The 18,968-nt window shown below is 38.1% G+C and overlaps 1 protein-coding gene across 5 annotated transcripts in view; it reads right to left on the reverse strand.

Annotated features, from left to right (window-relative positions):
• Positions 1-18,968, reverse strand: part of pus7 (pseudouridine synthase 7) — a 59,520-nt gene that overhangs the window by 5,611 nt on the left and 34,941 nt on the right. For 4 of the 5 annotated variants that reach the window (XM_060843148.1, XM_060843150.1, XM_060843149.1 and 1 more), the window contains 8 exons: positions 18,372-18,449; positions 16,400-16,528; positions 13,284-13,409; positions 7,878-7,939; positions 7,601-7,761; positions 7,048-7,174; positions 5,970-6,071; positions 2,606-2,735 (listed from right to left, as the gene is read on the reverse strand). In XM_060843148.1, coding sequence (XP_060699131.1) covers positions 2,606-2,735; positions 5,970-6,071; positions 7,048-7,174; positions 7,601-7,761; positions 7,878-7,939; positions 13,284-13,409; positions 16,400-16,528; positions 18,372-18,449 — 915 coding nt within the window. The remainder of the gene's footprint in view (positions 1-2,605; positions 2,736-5,969; positions 6,072-7,047; positions 7,175-7,600; positions 7,762-7,877; positions 7,940-13,283; positions 13,410-16,399; positions 16,529-18,371; positions 18,450-18,968) is intronic. The other variant, XM_060843147.1, reaches the window with a different exon arrangement.

The raw sequence follows: 18,968 nt of genomic DNA on the forward strand, positions 1-18,968 counted from the left end.
CATGTAGTACTACATCCAGTAAAGTTTAGAAGAATAAGGGGGTGAAGGACTATCATAGAAATCTACAAAATTCTCACAGGCAAGGGTAAATGCAGGAAGAATGTTCCTGTAAACCTCTTAACTTCTATGTTTCTATATATTTCCCACACTGGCAACGGTGAAATGGTTAAGGACTCTCTTTAAACTACCTTTTTGAAAACATTACTCTTAAACTATTCAAAAGAGTGTCTGATCATGGCAACTGTGGAAGCTTTTCACTATTTTCTGCGTTTTCACTGTAAAATACATGACAATAAATTCATTTGTTTGTTCTAATTCCAGCACACTATTGTAATTTGCACTCGAGTACTAAACGTGCATTAGGTTGGCAAGTTATATATGACTCCCGAGATGAAAGATTTACTGGTTTTATTTAGTGAGGATCCAGTTACAGCTGCTTCTTAATTAAGCTGCTTGTCACTTGACACCTTGTTAAAACCTTTCTTAGGGTGTCAACTATAGAAATTAAGCTGTAGATTTCAGTTTAATGCCATCTATAAATTAGATTTGTATTTTAAAAAAAGACCATTACTCAACGACGACAAGCACTCAGTTCTTGGCAATATTTATTCCTCTGTAAACATCACAAACATATTTTCTGGTTTTAACCTATCGTTTATGGAAGCTAGTTATATGCAAGCTTCTTACATTACAATGTTGACCTCACTGAAATGGGACTTAATTAATTTGAGACATCTTTTGGCTATGAAAGGCATTATATAAATGCAAACTTCTTTATACAAATTTAAATTTAGGGAAAATTCTGATAAACTTCTCATAGAATCCCTACATTTTGGAAGCGGATGTTCAGCCTATTGAGTCACACCAACTGTCCCATGCAGATCGACCCCTTTACCCTATCCGCGTAACCCTGCTTTTCCCATTGCTAACCCACCTAGCCTGCACATTCCTGCACACTGGCCAATTCAGCACAGCCAATCCACCTAATCTGCGTACCTATGGACTGTGAGAGGTAACCCATGCAGACACAGGGAGAATGTGCAAGCTCTACACAGACAGTCACCCAAGGCTGCAAGTGAACACAGGTCCCTGGCGCTGAAAAGCAGTAGTGCTAACCACTGATCTATTGTGCTGCGCCGTGCTTTAATTTTGAATGGCAATCAAACAATCTTTCTACATATTGTGGTATTGCATAAGTTCTACTGATCTTGCACATTGCCTTGATACAGAAAATAAATCGCTTTCAGGAATATGTCCAGCTTCCTTCTGAAGAAGTGCTGAGAATCCAGTACTCTCTGGATACTTTGGTAAATCTTTTCGCGAAATCCTATTCAAGAAAGATGTGCCACATTACAAAGTTGGGGGATACGGGGCAAAAATAAAATGATATTCCGGGAAGAACATAGCCAGCTAGGTGTAACTGAAAGCATTAGGACTCATCAGCAATACATTAGACATAAGTTTTAGGAAATAATTCTGTGATTTATAAAGGAAATTAGTAATAATCACCTAAAAACTTAACTTGCAAAACTGAAGTTAGGAGCAATCATAAAAGAAAAAAGCTCCTTGTGCAGTGTAATATCAATGCCTACACTGTCACAATGGTTTTAAATTTATTTACATGAAAACACCAACATTCCTGTTTCAGGGAGAGGCTCAAATTGCATCAGTCTTTCCAATGACACAAATTATGAGGAACATCCAGGTGGAGTACAATGTAACTAGAAAGGCATTGCTTTAAAATTGCTTCAAGGCCCCAGATCTTGTGAAATGGTAAGATAGGTTAGGACATAATAGATATTTTCCCTCACAGATTGTACTAATAGCTAGGATATCAAACCAGTGATACTCTTGAATATAAGTGATCCAATCTAAGCAAAGTCAATAGCAGCAGTTCTTCATGAAAATACATTTCCTTTTCTAGCTCATTAAATTAAAAAGGTTAGCTATGTAGGCTACAGGGACACCATGTATATAGCCATAAGAGATGTGCAGTCGTACTTATACACAGTCTTTTACATAGCATACATTTATTAACTGTGTCAGAATTATTTCCTGTAATTATTTACTCTCATCACCCATTTATGTTTTACCAAGGGCAAAGCCACAAAAAGTGGCACACAAAATGTACAAAGTCAAATGCATATTAGATTACTTACAGTGTGGAAACAGGCCCTTCGGCCCAACAAGTCCACACCGACCCGCCGAAGCGCAACCCACCCATACCCCCACATTTACCCCTTACCCAACACTACGGGCAATTTAGCATGGCCAATTCACCTGACCCGCACATCTTTGGACTGTGGGAGGAAACCAGAGCACCCGGAGGAAACCCATGCAGACACGGGGAGAACGTGCAAACTCCACACAGTCAGTCGCCTGAGTCGGGAATTGAACCCGGGTCTCAGGCGCTGTGAGACAGCAGTGCTAACCACTGTGCCACCGTGCCGCCCACAAATATGTGACAATTATGTTTAATGTAGAAGGGAATATCAACATCATTCATCTTAAACATAATGAATAAATACTAACACTAATCAGCATTAATACTTGAATAAATACTAGCTCTAATCAGCATTTGTGTACTTTTTAAATAAATACTCACCAGGTGACATTCTGAGGGCGAATAATGATCTTCCTGTATGCTCCTGATAAGGAATAATCTCTAATCTTGTGTTTCATATTATTTATATCTAAGCCATCTGCAGCCATCATTTCTTCGTAAGCCTTGCCAACTTAAAATAAACAAACACAGACACAAACAATTATTATAAATAGCCATTTATGCATTATGTAAATGCCCCATATTATGTAAATATCAGTAATTATTGTATAGAACAATGCAAACACAAAAAATGTTCAGAAGCCAGAAATCATTGTAAAAGAACACAATCCCAAACGTGAAAGTAAAACAAGCATGTAGTAAATATTTCTTTGGAGAATTTTTAAAAGTTAACTTTAAATCTATGGCATGCAGACAGACAATAAACAGTATTGAGAGCAACTTTGTAAGATTAACTGATTATTTTTTCTATTTCTAAAACAAAACATTGAATAATGTTCCATCAAAATTGTAGAAAAACACAATAATCAAACTCTTGCTGGAAGAATATTGACACAATAGATCTCAAGTGAATTTAACAAAAAAAAAGAAATCTACTCAGTTTGTTTTTCTTTGACTTTTAGAACTTCACCAGCATTGTCCAGTAGTGCATACTGCCCAGCATGTTAATCTGGTAAATATCCATCTGCTGAGCAAGAAGTAGGAGTCAGTCTGTCTTAAATGTAGGTTTAATACACAGTACAAGTACAGATTGCCTTTCTTATCTACAGATTGAATCCCCAATCAGATGGTAACTGGTTCCTAAACTCTCTTGAAGTTGACATAACAAATTAAGCTGTTTGAGGGTAAGTCCACATCTGGCATGTGGGAATCTTTTAAAGGTAAATTGATTAGAGTTCAGGACCAGCATGTTCATGTGAAAATGAAAAATAAAGATTCAGGAATTCTGGATGACAAGAGAAAAAGGAGGTTTACAAAAGGTTTAGGAAACTGAAGACAGACAGAGCCCTCAAAGAACACAAAGATAGCAGAAAAGAACTCAAACAAGGAATTAGGAGGGCAAAAAGGGGACATGAAATGCCTTTGGAAAACAGTATTAAGGAAAATCCCAAGGTGTTATACATATAAGGAGCAAGAGGGTAGCTTGGGAGAGGTAGTTCCACTCAAGAACAAAGGAGGGAATTTATGCATTAAGCTGGAGAAAGAGGTTGAGCTCCTTAATGAACACTTTAAATCACAAGGAAGGACATGGTTTATGATGAGTCTTGGGAGGGGTATGTTGATATTCTGAGGTATGTCAATATGAGAAAAGGAGGTAGAGTGTTTCGAAAAGCATTAAGTTAGATAAGTCTCCAGGACCTGATGGGATCTGTCACAGAATGCTGAGGGAGGCAATTGAGAAATTGCTGTGGCCTTGTACAAAATCTCTGAATCCTCTTTAGTCACAGGAGATATTCCAGAGGACTGAGACTAACCAATGTTGCTCCTTCTTTTAAGAAGAGCAACAGGGATAATCTGAGATTCTTAATGGTAGGATTTACTCACATTTGGAGAAATATGGATAGGCAGCATGGCTTTGTGCATGCCTCACAAATTGGGTTGAGTTTATTGAGGAACTGACAAGGATGATTAATGAGGGCAGGGCAGAAGATGTTGTCTAAATGAACTTTTGCAAGGCCAATGACAAGGTCCCTCGTGGCAAGTTTTACAAAGGTGAAGTTACATGGGATCCACGATGAGTTGGTAAAATGGATGTACAATTGGATTGGTCATAGATAGAGAGTAGCAGTGGCCGATCAAGCTAACCTGCATACCTTTGGACTATAGGAGGAAACTGAAGCACCGGTGGAAACCCACATAGGCACAGGTAGAACATGCAAACTCCACACAGTCATCCAAAGCTAGATGCAGATGACACAAGATTTGGGAAGCTACAGTTATTGAGGAGGATCCAACAGCATATACAGTGGAACCTCGATTAACCGAACGAGATGGGCGGGCACTGTTTCGATCGGATAATCGATTCATTGGCTTTCCTCTGGGGCTCGGAGTTTTTTTAAAGTCTGCTCCCCATTCAGGAGACGAGGCAGCAGCTTACAGCATGTGAGCCCCCACAACCCCCCTGCGCACACAGGTTTCACCTTTGCCCTCTATAAGACAATGTTGGAGAGAATATTTGGGGGTTGGTGTTTAGGGTACACGCCTGTGTAGAACTCCAGGAAAAGTGTGGGGAGAGAGAGAGCGCGGGAGGTCAGTCATTTGGAGACGGGTGCCTGTTTAATCACTGTAAACAAAAGATGTGATATGTTGGAAAGATGTCTTTGATGTAATGTTTCTATTGGGTCCTCAAGATCTCCTTCAGATAACTGATATTCAGATAATCAAGGTTCCTCTGTAGATAGGCTGGAGACTAAAGTTGGCAGATAAAGTTTAATCTGCTCAAATGCAAAGTGATACATTTTTGGAAGATCTGATTCAGAAGGGAAGTATACAGTAGATGGCAGAACCCTTAGCTTACAGAGGAATCTAGGCATACAGGTCCACAGTTCCCTGAAAGTAGTAAATACAAGTGGATAAGGTGGTCAAAAAGGAATATGGCATGCTTGCCTTCATTGGTTGGGGCACAGAGTATAAACATTGACAAGTCATGTTGCAGCTGTACAGAACCTTAGCTAGGCCATATTTAGAATATTGTACACAGTTCTGGTTGCCTATGACCAGAATATAGAGGTTTTGGAGAGAGTGCAAATGATTTACCAGTTGCAGAAAGTCTCAAAGCACACTAGTAGACAACTCAAGCTCACTCCCTAGGGACATCTGGGCATAACAATAGAAAAGAAGCAGGCAATCAGGTATAAGTGCCCTCTCCATTTCTGTTGCCTATAATATAAATGGTCACATTTTCCAGGCCTAAGAACAGTCCTTAAGGAGTTCCTCCAACTTGTCTGAATTGCTCTGCACGAGTTGGCCAAAGATCAGGAGTTAAGGGTTGAAGTGCAACCCAAATTCTGAGACAGTCTTTTCAAATACTGAAATAGGGGCTGCAATCTGGCACAACCAGAGTACACATGAAACATGGACTTCTCGAAGTCATTGAATATACAGGTAGCCTAGGAGTCAATAAATTATTTAATATGCCATTGCACGGCATTGCTGCAATACCCTTCATGCCAAATCCCTGGTGATGAAAGGGACGACTCCCATATAGAGCACCTCCCACTGAGGATGAACACTCGAGACCAAAAACTCAGAATAAATCAACGACTGAACGTGTATTCTGGTTTGCTAGATCCATGTACTTCAATATATTGTATTATTGGGTTTGCCCTAAGTACAACCTTCCTTCAACACTTGGCATGTTATACAAATTCATGTTAACTGAATAAATCACCCGCTAATAACTTACTTTCATGTTTTGGATACAGAACATCAAATCCAGGCAAGGGCATCACTACGTCATGTATAGTATGTTTCTCCACATCAGAGTCCTCAATTGGAACTGCTGTTACTGAAAATCAACAAAACAGGCAGCTTTTGTCAGTCCTAAGCATGTTCTATAATATAATTTTAAATTAACACTTGTAGCAAACAATTTTCACTGATATTATATGTCATGTTCACATTGTTTGAATAAAGCTTTGACATTTTTAGATGAATGTGATTCCTGAATCTACCAGATTGAAAGATGCAACACCATACAGGAGGTAACTTGAGTGCTTAGAATTCACATATTCATGCAGTATGTATCAATCTTGTATGAGATCCAGTATAAAAGCTGCCAGAGCTGGCATTTGAGCTTAAATTGATGCATTAATAGGGCAGCACAGTGGCACATTGGTTAGCACTGCTGCCTCACAATGCCAGAGAGCGAATTCAATTCCAGCCTTGCGTGACTGTGTGAAGCTTGCATATTCTCCCCGTGTCTAGGTGGGTTTTGGATTATGCTCCAGTTTCCTCCCACAGTCCGAAGATGTGCAGGTTAGGTGATTTGGTCATATTAAATTGCTCCATAGTGTCAAGGAATGTGCAGGCTAGGTGGAGTAGACATGATAAATGTGGGGTTATGGGATAGGATGGGTCTTGGTGGAATGCTCTTTGGAGAGTCAGTGCAGACTCAATGGGTTGAATGGCCTATTTCTGCACTGCAGGGATTCTAGGATTCTGAGCCCTTTAAGTAGGAAACCAGCTGACTTTACCCTCTCTAGCCTATGTGCAACTCTAGTCCCAGATTAATGTGTTCAGCTTGTGCTAAAGCATTAAAATCTGTGATGCTGTGTTTACTATCTTATAACAATTAACTGATTCAATGGTATTCTGTGCACATCAAAATTATTTGTACACTCAGCACTTCATCACTAACCTTACAGTACAAATTAAGCAGTGAGACTTGTTATTCAGTCTCTAATTGTTAATTTTATACAGGTACATGGCTAGGTTTGATAGGTTATTGTACAAACCCAACTAAAAAGGAATATTCAATTTACCTCCTTTCAGTACCAAATCTCCTGGCACAGCTTTAAGTCCATATTCTTCAATCCTTTTGCTCACTATTTTATTCCACACATAGCTCTGATAACTGTGAATGTACATTAGTCGATTGTTTCTTGGAATCTGAAAAGAAAGAAATGGTAAATCTAAATGACTTTTTCAAATCCCAAGCATTCAAAACCTAGATATCCAAAGAATTTCAAAAGATAAAATGCTTTTCTTCAAGTTTTTGAGTAGATTCAATTTAAATTGATACCTAAAGTTATTAATAATGAATATATACAATCTCTTCATGTTCACAGGCTTAATTTTCCTAGGTTGTTTTCACTGCAAGTGAAGAGAAGCTTTCAACAATTACATTAAGAACTCAACAGATCATGACTATTCCTTCAGAACCTGGATAAAAATTAAATTTATATCAATCCTATTTAAACACAGCAAAATAATTATTTGAATTTAAGTGGGTGACTAGGACTACATAGAATTTACAGCAGAGAAACTAGTACAACCAGTGGTGGTCATGTTCTTTTCAAGTATGAATCAACTTACCATGCCAAATGCTGATGCAATGTTCTTCATTCCATATTTTGCCAGCCCTCGCAGTAACTGTCCTTCTACACACCGTTTCACTGGAAGCTTTTTCAGTGCAGCCTCAGGATCCTTGGTTTTAGCCCATTCTTCTCTGCATTTTACAAGATAACCTCTCTCTGCTAAAGCAAGCCAGCAGTACTTTGAAACATTTTTCGAACTTTAACAAACAAATGCAGAAATTTTCTTTATTAAGAAGATATTTGGTATTACTGGATATATATGTAACAATTCCTACCTCCAGGTCGAGGTTTTAGGATTAGATCCACAACTTCACTCCATTTGTTATGCAGAATTGCTCTAAACAATACAACCAGTTATGACAATCAAAACACATGTCCAACAAAACACAGAACAGGTCGTCATCTGCCAGAAAATAATGGCAAATGTAAGAGAAACAGAACAACATATCTTGAATTAATTATTGTAATTTTGTGGAATTTAAACATGTAAATCAGTTTCTTTCCCCCACCCAGTTCTCACAATAATGAAGGATGCTACAAGTGCAATAGAACCAATAATAATAATGATTGATGGTGCCACCAGTGTTTTTTTAATGGAATAGGAATTCAAACAGAACAAAATAAAAGGCCCTGAATCAACACAAACAATGTAGAAAAAACTGAACCCAACTGCAAATGTGTGGAGTTACTATGTCTACATAAGAAGTAAAAGTCTTCTGAAAATGTACAACTCATGCAATCTCAGTGACGGAACCAAATTAGATTCGACTCCAGTCTTCATAAATTGAAACCAATTTAGATCACTCTCCTGATTTCTTCAAAACTAACACAAGTGAGACATTTGGCTGTGCATTGGATAACAGAATGATAAACACAAGTCTTAACATGTGAAAAGATTCATGGAGAATTCAGCCAGCTTATTTCAGTCGTTCCTATAATTGAGTTGTTAATTAACTGCATGGATGATTTAAAAGAGGTTCAGTGCTCTAATGTGGTTTTAGAGAAAAATGTACTGATAACAAAAAACAATACCCTAAAAATACTGGTGGACACGAGTATTGAGGCAAATTCTGAGGTGACAATTAGAGCATACAATTGAGGCTGTTGATGTACATAAGTGAGGCACAGCAGCTCTGAGAATCTTGAGTTTTGGTTTTGCAGGAGTAAAGCTCAAGAACACAAATTCAAACATTGCGAACAAAGGCCTCTTACGGCGCCCCTGCCCATTTAAGGCTGACAAAACTTTGCACTGCATGACGATACAGAAGAGTTGACCTCTACACAATCTACAGTGAAAACAGAACAAACAACTGTTCGTCTCAGTAAACAAATAGATGGATGGATTGTAAAGTGAACAATGCAGAAACAGAAGAAAGAAGTGCAACTTAGAGTGCTGAATTCAATGTTAAATTGAGTATAGGAAGAGGAAAAAAAAGAGACAGACAGCAAGTTTAAAAAATAGTTTTAAATTTAAAACTATTTCCAACAATGATTAAAACCTGAAGGAAGGTAATTTCATTTTTGTTAATAGGTAACTTCAATGCCAGAAAGGTTACTGGTGTGAATTAATGTTCATCACATCATGAAAAGGAACTTGGACTCAAATGGGCAAGCTCAATATGAAACATGCAAATGCATGAAGTAGACACTATTCAAAGCTTTTGAATGGGGAAGGTATAGGTGGCACAGTGGCTCAGTGGTTAGCACTACTGCCTCATAGCACCAAGGATCCATATTCGATTCCAGCCTCAGGCGACTGTCTGCATGGAATTTGCACATTCTCCCCATATGTACGTGGGTTTCTTCCGGGTGCTCCGGTTTCATCCCACAATCCAAAGATGTACAGGTTAGGTGAATTGGCAATGCTAAATTGGCCATAGTGTTCAGAGCTGTGTAGGTTAGATGCATCAGTCAGGGTAAATGTAGGGGAATGGGTCTGGGTGGGTTACTCTTCTGTTGGTCAGTGTGGACTTGTTGGGCCTAAGGACCTGTTTCCAACCGTAGAGATTCTATATCTATATATCTGCCCTCACCAGAGGTTCCTAAAGCATGAGCACATAAATAATGAATGTGAAAAGCTTCATCATAATTTTGATGGCATTTTTAGTGCAATGTTATTAATACACACTGGTGATCAAAGTTTTGGCTGAATTTTGATACAGTGCAAACTACTCTGCAATTCGAGGATGAACATCATTTTTGGTGTTATCAATCAAATCAACAGGGATTAGAGCTTGTCATTACCTTTGCAAAGCAGTGTATGAAGGGAGTTAGCAACCTCTCATCAGAACTGGTCAGAGAAACAGAATAGTGGCTTATAAGTGTCTTAAGGATATAGGTGATTCTTCATCCTTAACAGTGTTTACGTTTAATTATTTGAGGAATAGAATGGAAACGGAAGATGTGTTGAAGAAAAGGTAAAAGATAAGGGGAGAAAAATGGGTGGAGGTGCTATAGCAAAGAAGGGAAAATTAAATTGCATATGCTCATCAGGTTTAGTTTCTCAATTATAATGTGAAATATAACATTTCAGTATGAAACTAGTTTCATGCAAAGGGAAATATTTTGGCAGCATTACCATTAATTAAGATTTCAAAGTGATTTAATATTGATAAGGCAAAGGTTTATTAAATAAATCTATACTATTTGCTGCTATATTCAATATAAACGAAGATGAAAAAGTTACTTTTGTTCATTAACATCTTAGGTTCAAACAAAGACTAAGATCTAACATGACTGATTTTGCCTTCGCACCTCATAGTCAGCAGCTCAAGCAGTCCACCAGAGATGTGGTTACAATCTAGCTTGATCCTATCTTTCAATACTGCAATGAAGTTAATGCTAAATTACCAGAAGTGGGATTTTTGGAATTAGATCTTACCTAATTATTCAGTTGAGCATATGCCATACCATTATCACTAAAATAAGTTCTCTGGTCATTCATTTTACTGTGTTTTGTAAAACCTTACTGGGCACACCTTGGCTGCTACTTCTAGCTACACTTCAGAAGTTTAAGTTGGCATTTTGAGATGCCATAACAGCACATAATTGCTAAATAAATGCAAACTATTTTTGTTCTCCTTTATTTTTGGATATTATTGGCAGAAGTGCTTCAAAAATATGCTCATTTAAAGCATATGACAGTCATTCAGGATGAGAGTTTGGTATGTTTAATTGTGAATTATCATTATTTTGAATGGGAACAGGGAAAGTACTATCTGAAAACTATAAATATTGACAGTTTCTTTGCCATCATAGTTTTGATTAGATTACTTACAGTGTGGAAACAGGCCCTTTGGCCCAACAAGTCCACACCGACCCACCTTTACCTAACACTACGGGCAATTTAGCATGGCCAATTCACCTGACCTGCACATCTTTGGACTGTGGGAGGAAACCGGAGCACCCGGAGGAAACCCACGCAGACATGGGAAGAATGTGCAAACTCCACACAGTCAGTCGCCTGAGACGGGAATTAAACCTGGGTCTCTGGTGCTGTGAGGCAGCAGTGCTAACCACCGTGCCGCTCATGGTTCTTTAGATAAATAAGTACAAGCAAAGGCTGTTTAGTCCACTGTATTCACACTAGTCTGACGACACAAATTAAATTTTGCAGTTTTTGACCCATAGCCTTGGAGGCTGTAGCATTACAAGTGAATATCTAAATACTGCTTCAAATATTATGAGAGATTCTGATTGAACCACCTTATCAGGCACTCTGTTCCAGACTCCCACAACCCTCAGGGTGAAAAACACTGAAACTCACCTCTCCCTTTAGCTCCCTAATCAAGTCCATCTCATTACACATCATTCCCTACTGAGTTCTACCACAAGCTACTCCAAAAGAAATCATCTCATAGACATTTCACGTATTCCCTTTCTGGGATCTGCTATCAACCTGACTTTCCCAGTCCACCTGCATATTGAAATCCCCATAATTATTGTAATAGTGTCTTTCAAAAATGCATTTTCTATCTCCTAATTTATTTTCCACCCCATGTCCTGACTATTGCTAGGTGGCCTGTACACAACTTCCATAACTCTTACTAACGAAGCAACTCCACTCCCTCTGCCCATCTTTTGATAGAACACCTATCCTTGGATACTCAATTCCAAGCTCTAATCCCTTTGCAGCCACGTCTCTATGAAGCCCACAATATTGTACCCACCAATTTCAATCTGCACTATAAGCTTATTTACCTTGTTTTGTATATTGCAGGCATTTAACACCCTCAGTCCTGCAGTGACCCTCTCCTCATAGTCGTCTCCTTTTCTGCTCTGCCTGTAATTATATACCTGGCCCTTTCCATACTCTTTGTACTATTACTTGCTCTGGAGACTTTAAAGCCTAACAATTCTTTCCACACAGCTCAGGCTCGTCAGCCCAGACAGCGTTGTCGTAAATGTCCTCAACTGCAATCACATTATTCTTATATTGTGGTAACCAGAGCCACACACAGTACCCCAGTTATGCCCAAACCAGTATTTAATATAGTTCAAGCAAATCCTTCTTGCTCTTGCATTCTATGCTTCAGCTACTAAATACCTTCTTAACCACCTTATCTACACTACCTGCTACCGTCAGGATTCTGTGGACATGCACATCAAGGTGTTTTTGATCTCCAGTACTTTCCAGGGAACTACCATTAGTAGTGTAATCACTTGTTAGCCCTCCCCAAGTGCATTACTTTGAGGTTAAATTCCATTTGTCACTGTTCTACTCATTTGACCGATTTATTGATAGTCTCTGTCGTCCTCTTCACTAGGAGAAAGTGAGGACTGCAGATGCTGGAGATCAGAGCTGAAAATGTGTTGCTGGAAATGCGCAGCAGATCAGGCAGCATCCAAGGAACAGGAGAATCGACGTTTCAGGCATAAGCCCTTCTCAGTCCTGTTCCTTGGATGCTGCCTGACCTGCTGTGCATTTCCAGCAACACATTTTCAGTCCTCTTCACTACCACTTCACCAATATTCAAGTAATCTACAAAATTACTCTCATGCATAACCTCTACACTTAAATCCAAATTGTTAATAGACACCATAAAAAGCAAGGGCCCTAGCAGTGAGCCCTGTGGACTCCTCTACATAGAAACTTCCACTCATAGAAATATCCCTTCATCTTCACCCTCTGCTTCCTATTCTTAGCCAATTTTGGTTCCAATATTCAACTTTGTCTTGGATCCCATAGGCTATTACTTACTTGTCAGTCTGAAAAGTTTATCATAAAGCTGTTATCCTTAATTTTTATGAGGGGCATGGATAGGATAAATAGACAAAGTCTTTTCCCTGGGTTCGGGGAGTCCAGAACTAGAGGGCATAGGTTTAGAGTGAGAGGGGAAAGATATAAAAGAGACCTAAGGGGCAACATTTTCACACAGAAGGTGGTACGTGTATGGAATGAGGTACCTGAAGATGTGGTGTAAGCTGGTACAATTGCAACATTTAAGAGGCATTTGGATGGGTTTTTGAATAGGAAGGGTTTGGAGGGATATGGGCTGGGTGCTGGCAGGTGGGACTAGATTGGGTTGGAATATCTGGTCGGCATGGACGGGTTGGACCAAAGGGTCTGTTTCCATGTTGTACATCTCTATGACTCTATAATTAACCTCTGCTATATTTCAGAGCAGTGTGCTATATAGCACCATTTCTATAGTAATTAAGAAAAGGAAGATTTAACTTACTTTCCTACTTGATAAGTAGGAACTGCTGTTGTTCCAAATCTCTGCATTCCATAATAGTTAATAAATCCAACGTCCCTCAGTGAAGTCATTGCTTGCTCTACCTGTTCACTTGATCCAGTGATATTCCTAATAAATTACAAATAAAATGAATATAACTATTAAAGTTGTCCATGTCAAGTTGCAAAGATTAATGGGTAAAATTTGATTTTGTACAGAGAGGTAAATCATGCTAAAACCAAAATACACCAGTTCTAAAAAGATCTTAATGTTTCACTTTGTCCTTTAACTGTTTATTCGCAATTTAATACATTACTCAGCTGTTTTTGCTGCCAAATAAACAAGTCTAATGCTGACTGTGCTTTTCGACTCCTCATTAATAAAGTTCAACTTTCAGACTTCTGAAATGCCATTGTATGCACGTGTGAGACAAGCAATCATACCTGCAGAAAAACGTGAACGATGACACATTTTATATTTCCAATTAAGACAGACTTACAGCGTGACATTTTTATTTTCTGCCTCCAAGGTTGTAGTTTTAACTTGCAGCTAATAAATAAAGTTAATAAGATTGTGGTGAAACTATGCGTAAGTGAGGACTACAGATGCTGGAGATTAGAGTCAAGATTAGAGTGGTGCTGGAAATGCACAGCAGGTCAGGCAGCATCCGAGGAGCAGGAAATCGATATTTCAGGGAGGAGCTCTTCATCAGGAATGCTCATTCCTGATAAAGGGCTCCTGCCCAAAACATCGATTCTTCTGCTCCTTGGATGCTGCCTGACCTGCTGTGCATTTCCAGCACCACTCTAATCTTGACTATAGCGAAACTACACCTATCTGAATACTGTACAAAAATAATAAGAACTTTAATACAAGATTATTTGTGGGTTTAAAACGGATATCCATATATTCTGTTATTGATCATTCTATTTAAATGGTAATGTAATTTCATTTGCAATCATAATTTAATCTAAACTCAGTGAATTTTCTCTTTCGTAATTTAATGCTCTCAGAGAAATACGTAAATGCAGCACTGGCTCCATGAGAGAAGTTTAAGATGGATCTGACAAATAGCCATATAAAGGGAGATCTCCATCTGACAACTGTCACAAAAGTAGGCAGCAAGGTGAAGCCATATTACCATCATCTAGTGACAAGTTAACAAGATATATCCTATTTTTTGAACTTCAACACAGGTAGGTGGCATATTGCACAACTTAGACCTAGTCATTCTAATGAATCAGACTTGCAGAACTCATAAGTTTTGAGACAACATTTAGCTTTAAAAGTTGCCTGGAAGCAGCATAAGTGAACCTATGCTGTTATATCCAGGGCATTAGCCTTTGAAATACAATGTTTCCAATTAGTGGAATCATTATTAAACAGGGGAGTGTATCCAGGGTGCAATGAGAAGGATATTAGCAATGTACTCACATAAATTATGTTTAATTGTGTTATTCATACTGTTCAGGAAGAGATCATGTTGTCTGCTCTCCCCTTAGCAGTTCCATTTTGTTTAAATTTAGGTGCCGAAAAGGTTCTCTCGTGAAACACCAATACAATAAACACCAAGTAATATTTCTACAGAGAGCTAACCTGTTTCGTTCATAGTTATTGATTACAAATGCCATTGAGAACTCCGCTCCAGATAACTCCAACTCTTCAAACAGATGGCAATCAAAGCAACAACAATATGATTGTTGAGACACAATATTGGACAATTACAAGGAGTCACTAGCCAAGAAAGTGATGTGAATGGGAGCACTATTGAGAAAAGTATTAAGAAAACCAGGATGTAATAAAGTGGGTAAGAGTAATTATTTTACAGAAGTGAGAATAATATAATAGCTTAATGTTAGGCTTACCATGGAAATAAAAATGTCTAATAGATACATTCAACTTTACAATGGCAGATTTTAAAGCAATAAGCTGAAGAAAATTGAATAAATAGTGCTATTAAAAGACAGCAAATGTAATACACTTTTCAGATGCTATACATAGAGTTTGGAACAAGTTTCAGCTAGAGTGGAAGGGGTCAAGAAATTCATTAACCAAACCAACTATGAAGCACGCTGGATTAACTGAGTAATGTCAGAAATGACATTTATAGTAAATAAATATAATAAGATTAGGGAAGAGAAGTAAAACAGGGAATGCAATGAAGTGAATGTGTAGGCCTTACGGCAGAACACAGGAAAAGAAATGATGGACTACTCACATAAACTAATAGTGCAATGTGAAGAAGTAGTAAAGAAAGCCGAGCAGATTGAGCAAATTCCAGAAGCTGATAACGCGTCTAACGAATCTACAGGAATGGTCACATCTAGGACACAGTAGAATTCTGGTCATCATGTTACACAGCAAGGTTTACAGAATTAAAATTTTGAATATGAGAATATTCAGAGCAGAGTTGGTACAGAAAAGGGAAAGCAAATTGAAGTCCAGCCAGGGGAAAATGTTGAGTAGCATGAGATAACGGACTCTACAGGGGAATAATGAACATCAATTGTATAAATGTTCAGGAACATTCCAAAATCAAAGGCACTACAAAAATCTGGTCTGGACAGACAGTTTAAAATTTTGTGTCACTTGATGTGATATTAATTATAAGACAAAGAAATCTCATAAATTTGGATTCCAAACAAATTTAGTACTAAGTTCCATGACAACTATTTTACACAAAGGGTAATGAATATATGGAAGCAACTGCCAGAAAATGCAGTTATTTTGGAAACATTTAATAAGGAATCAGTTGAGGTTTTGTGGGAGTGAGTAATTAAAAAATATTAGTTTCTGGTATCAGCCAAATGGATTGTAGTATTTTCCTATCCTGTTTACACCCAGCTTTCTATTTAAGTTTCCTTATTTCTCTGCTGCTAATCTGTACCACAATCATGTGAATAATTCATAGCCAGGTCATCTTTATTTGTAGAATAAAGCAGTGTGACATTAAAGGGAATAAAAAGTGAAGCAATCTATAAGGGATTAACTATTAACATGCATAACATTTGAAATGGGAATGGTTTCCATGATACACAGTTCATTTTTCAAGAATATAACAAACATTAATGTACAAATTATAAATAAAATAGATTTTTCTTATTCCTTATGACCCTTACCTCAGAACAACTGTAAAATGATTTCCTTGCAACTCGCCCAACTTCAGGGGATATTTTTTATAACTGAAATTCCCTAGCTTGAAGTTCATTAAACATTTGTTAAGATGAGAAAGCCTCTCTGCTGTGATTCTGTGAAGGAATTCAAGCATATCACATTTGCATGACGTTGGAAATTCATTCATTCTTGTCAGACTACATGATACCTCCTAAAACAAAGTTCAAGCTATAAAACTTGTGATTTCCATATAATTGAAATGACATCAGTTTGAAAATATGCAGGTCACAAATGTGGACTTGAACAAGTATCTAAAATGAAGACGCATTAATTCACACAACTGACCTCCTCAATGAAACATTTTATTCCCTTGTCTAGTAACCAATGAGGAGTAAATTTCTTCACCCAGAAAATGATAGGTCTGTGGAAGGTTTAGTGATTGAGGCCAAAAGCTTTCAAGAAGGAGTTTGATATAATTCTTTGCGTTAAAGACATCAAAGTGTTTGGGGAGAAAGCAGGGAAGTAAGTTGGATGATCAGCCACGATCATATTGAAACATGCTTGAAGGGCAAAAAGGCCTACTCCTGCTCCTATTTTCTATATTAAATGACTGTGTGTAATCCACCAGTGTAAGTTGGAATCAACAATGGAAGGTGCTGAAAACAATTATAGGTGCTGTTAGCATGAATCAATGGTTGTGGTCCCTGATCCCATTAATACAATTTAAACATAGCTGTTGAAGGCAACAAAATGGCCTGATGTAACCAGCACTGGCAGCTCACAAGCTCATACATTAAATATTTCAAAAAGAATCAGTCCAATTCAATTACAATACCTAGAATAAAGTGTAACTATACCATGGAAAATTTCTAAAAAGCAAACACTTTCAAGGTTTGGACAAAACACCTTGTTACAAGTGCGTATCTAATCAGATATGCTGCTGGACTTGTTATGGACCAGGTCAGACTCCCTTTATATTTTTAGATTAGGTTAGATTACTTACAGTGTGGAAACAGGTCCTTCAGCCCAACAAGACCACACCGACCCCCCGAAGCACAACCCACTCATACCCCTACATTTACCTCTTACCGAACACTACGGACAATTTAGCATGGCCAATTCACCTGACCCACACATCTTTGGACTGTGGGAGGAAACCCACGCAGACACGGGGAGAACATGCAAACTCCACACAGTCAGTCGCCTGAGGCTGGAATTGAACCCAGGTCTCTGCACTGTGAGGCAGCAGTGCTAACCACTGTGCCACCGTGCCGCTACATCTTTGAAGCAGATGTAGAGTGGATATTCCAGGAATGATGCAGCTGGCCAACCTACTCAACTTTAAAAAAAAGACAATTTATTTAAACATTACGGATGAAATACGCACAAAGGAAAACAGAATTTAGAAAATCTTAACTTATTTGATGACCCAACCGATACAATATCGCAACTTAGGGAAGCTGTTCCAATCCCTGCAACATCCCATAAACACACCCCTTGGCAAAAGGTAAATTCAAACATAACTTCTTACAGGTAGGTGTTTTCAGAGACAAAGTTCAAGCAAGACCTCTGTTGAAACATGGCACCTCTTTTCACTGTAGCCGCTTCTCTGAGTCCCCAGCAATTTTCTGACTTTTTGCTAAAACTAAACCAAACTTTTAAAATCCTGAATGGGAAGAACTAGCCACTCCCCTGCCATTGTTCAAAGTAACTATTACCAAACAAATCAGCATCTCTGCCTTTATGAACTCTCTTGAAAAAAACTAAGGAAAACATAACCCTGTTAAAAGGGGCAGCATTGTCATATATCACTTGATCATTCTATGTAAAATCATAATTTCTGCCACATCAAAGTTTGGTTCACTATTTGTGGGTCTGTAAATTCTCATCTCTACTGCCTTGACAGTCCAGAAAGGGTGAAGAATATATCAGAAAAATGATTCAGTGAGTACACACCACTTGTTTGGCAATACTTACTTTACAACTGCAATTTCTTGTACTGTTATAGCTCTCTTATCTTTGGTTCCCATGTAAGAAAATATATTTGGTTTTACTCTGCAGAAACATTAAACAGAAAAATACTTTAGATAGATAAACATGAACATTTAAAAACATACAATATATTTTGAAAAAGGTGTCAAGCTTTGTAAATGCATAATTCTGGTCTGAAAGCCAACAGCTGAGATTTGAGCTTGAGTTAAATACAGTAGAACTGAGAGACAACAAAATATGGAAAAGAATTAGTTCATAACTTCTAAACATGATTCCATAATGTTGCAGAAATCTACGTAAGCAGCACTGCAGTTAGAAATGGTAATCAAGTTAGGCAATGACCCATTGAAAAAACAGCAAGAGAATGAACTGACTTGTTATTTCAACAACTAAAGTAGCATTTCAAGGGAAGATAATGGCCTAGTAATCCAAGAACTCAGGTATTGTTCTGGAGTCCTGGGTTCAACATCACAGCAGATAGCAGAATTTGAATTAAATAAAAGAAATTGGATTTACAAGTCTAAAGATGACCATGAAATCACTGTCGATTGTCATAAAAACCGATCTTATTCACTAGTGTCC

This window comes from Hemiscyllium ocellatum, chromosome 23 (genome assembly GCF_020745735.1).
Source record: "Hemiscyllium ocellatum isolate sHemOce1 chromosome 23, sHemOce1.pat.X.cur, whole genome shotgun sequence".
Classification (NCBI taxonomy): Eukaryota; Metazoa; Chordata; class Chondrichthyes; order Orectolobiformes; family Hemiscylliidae; genus Hemiscyllium; species Hemiscyllium ocellatum.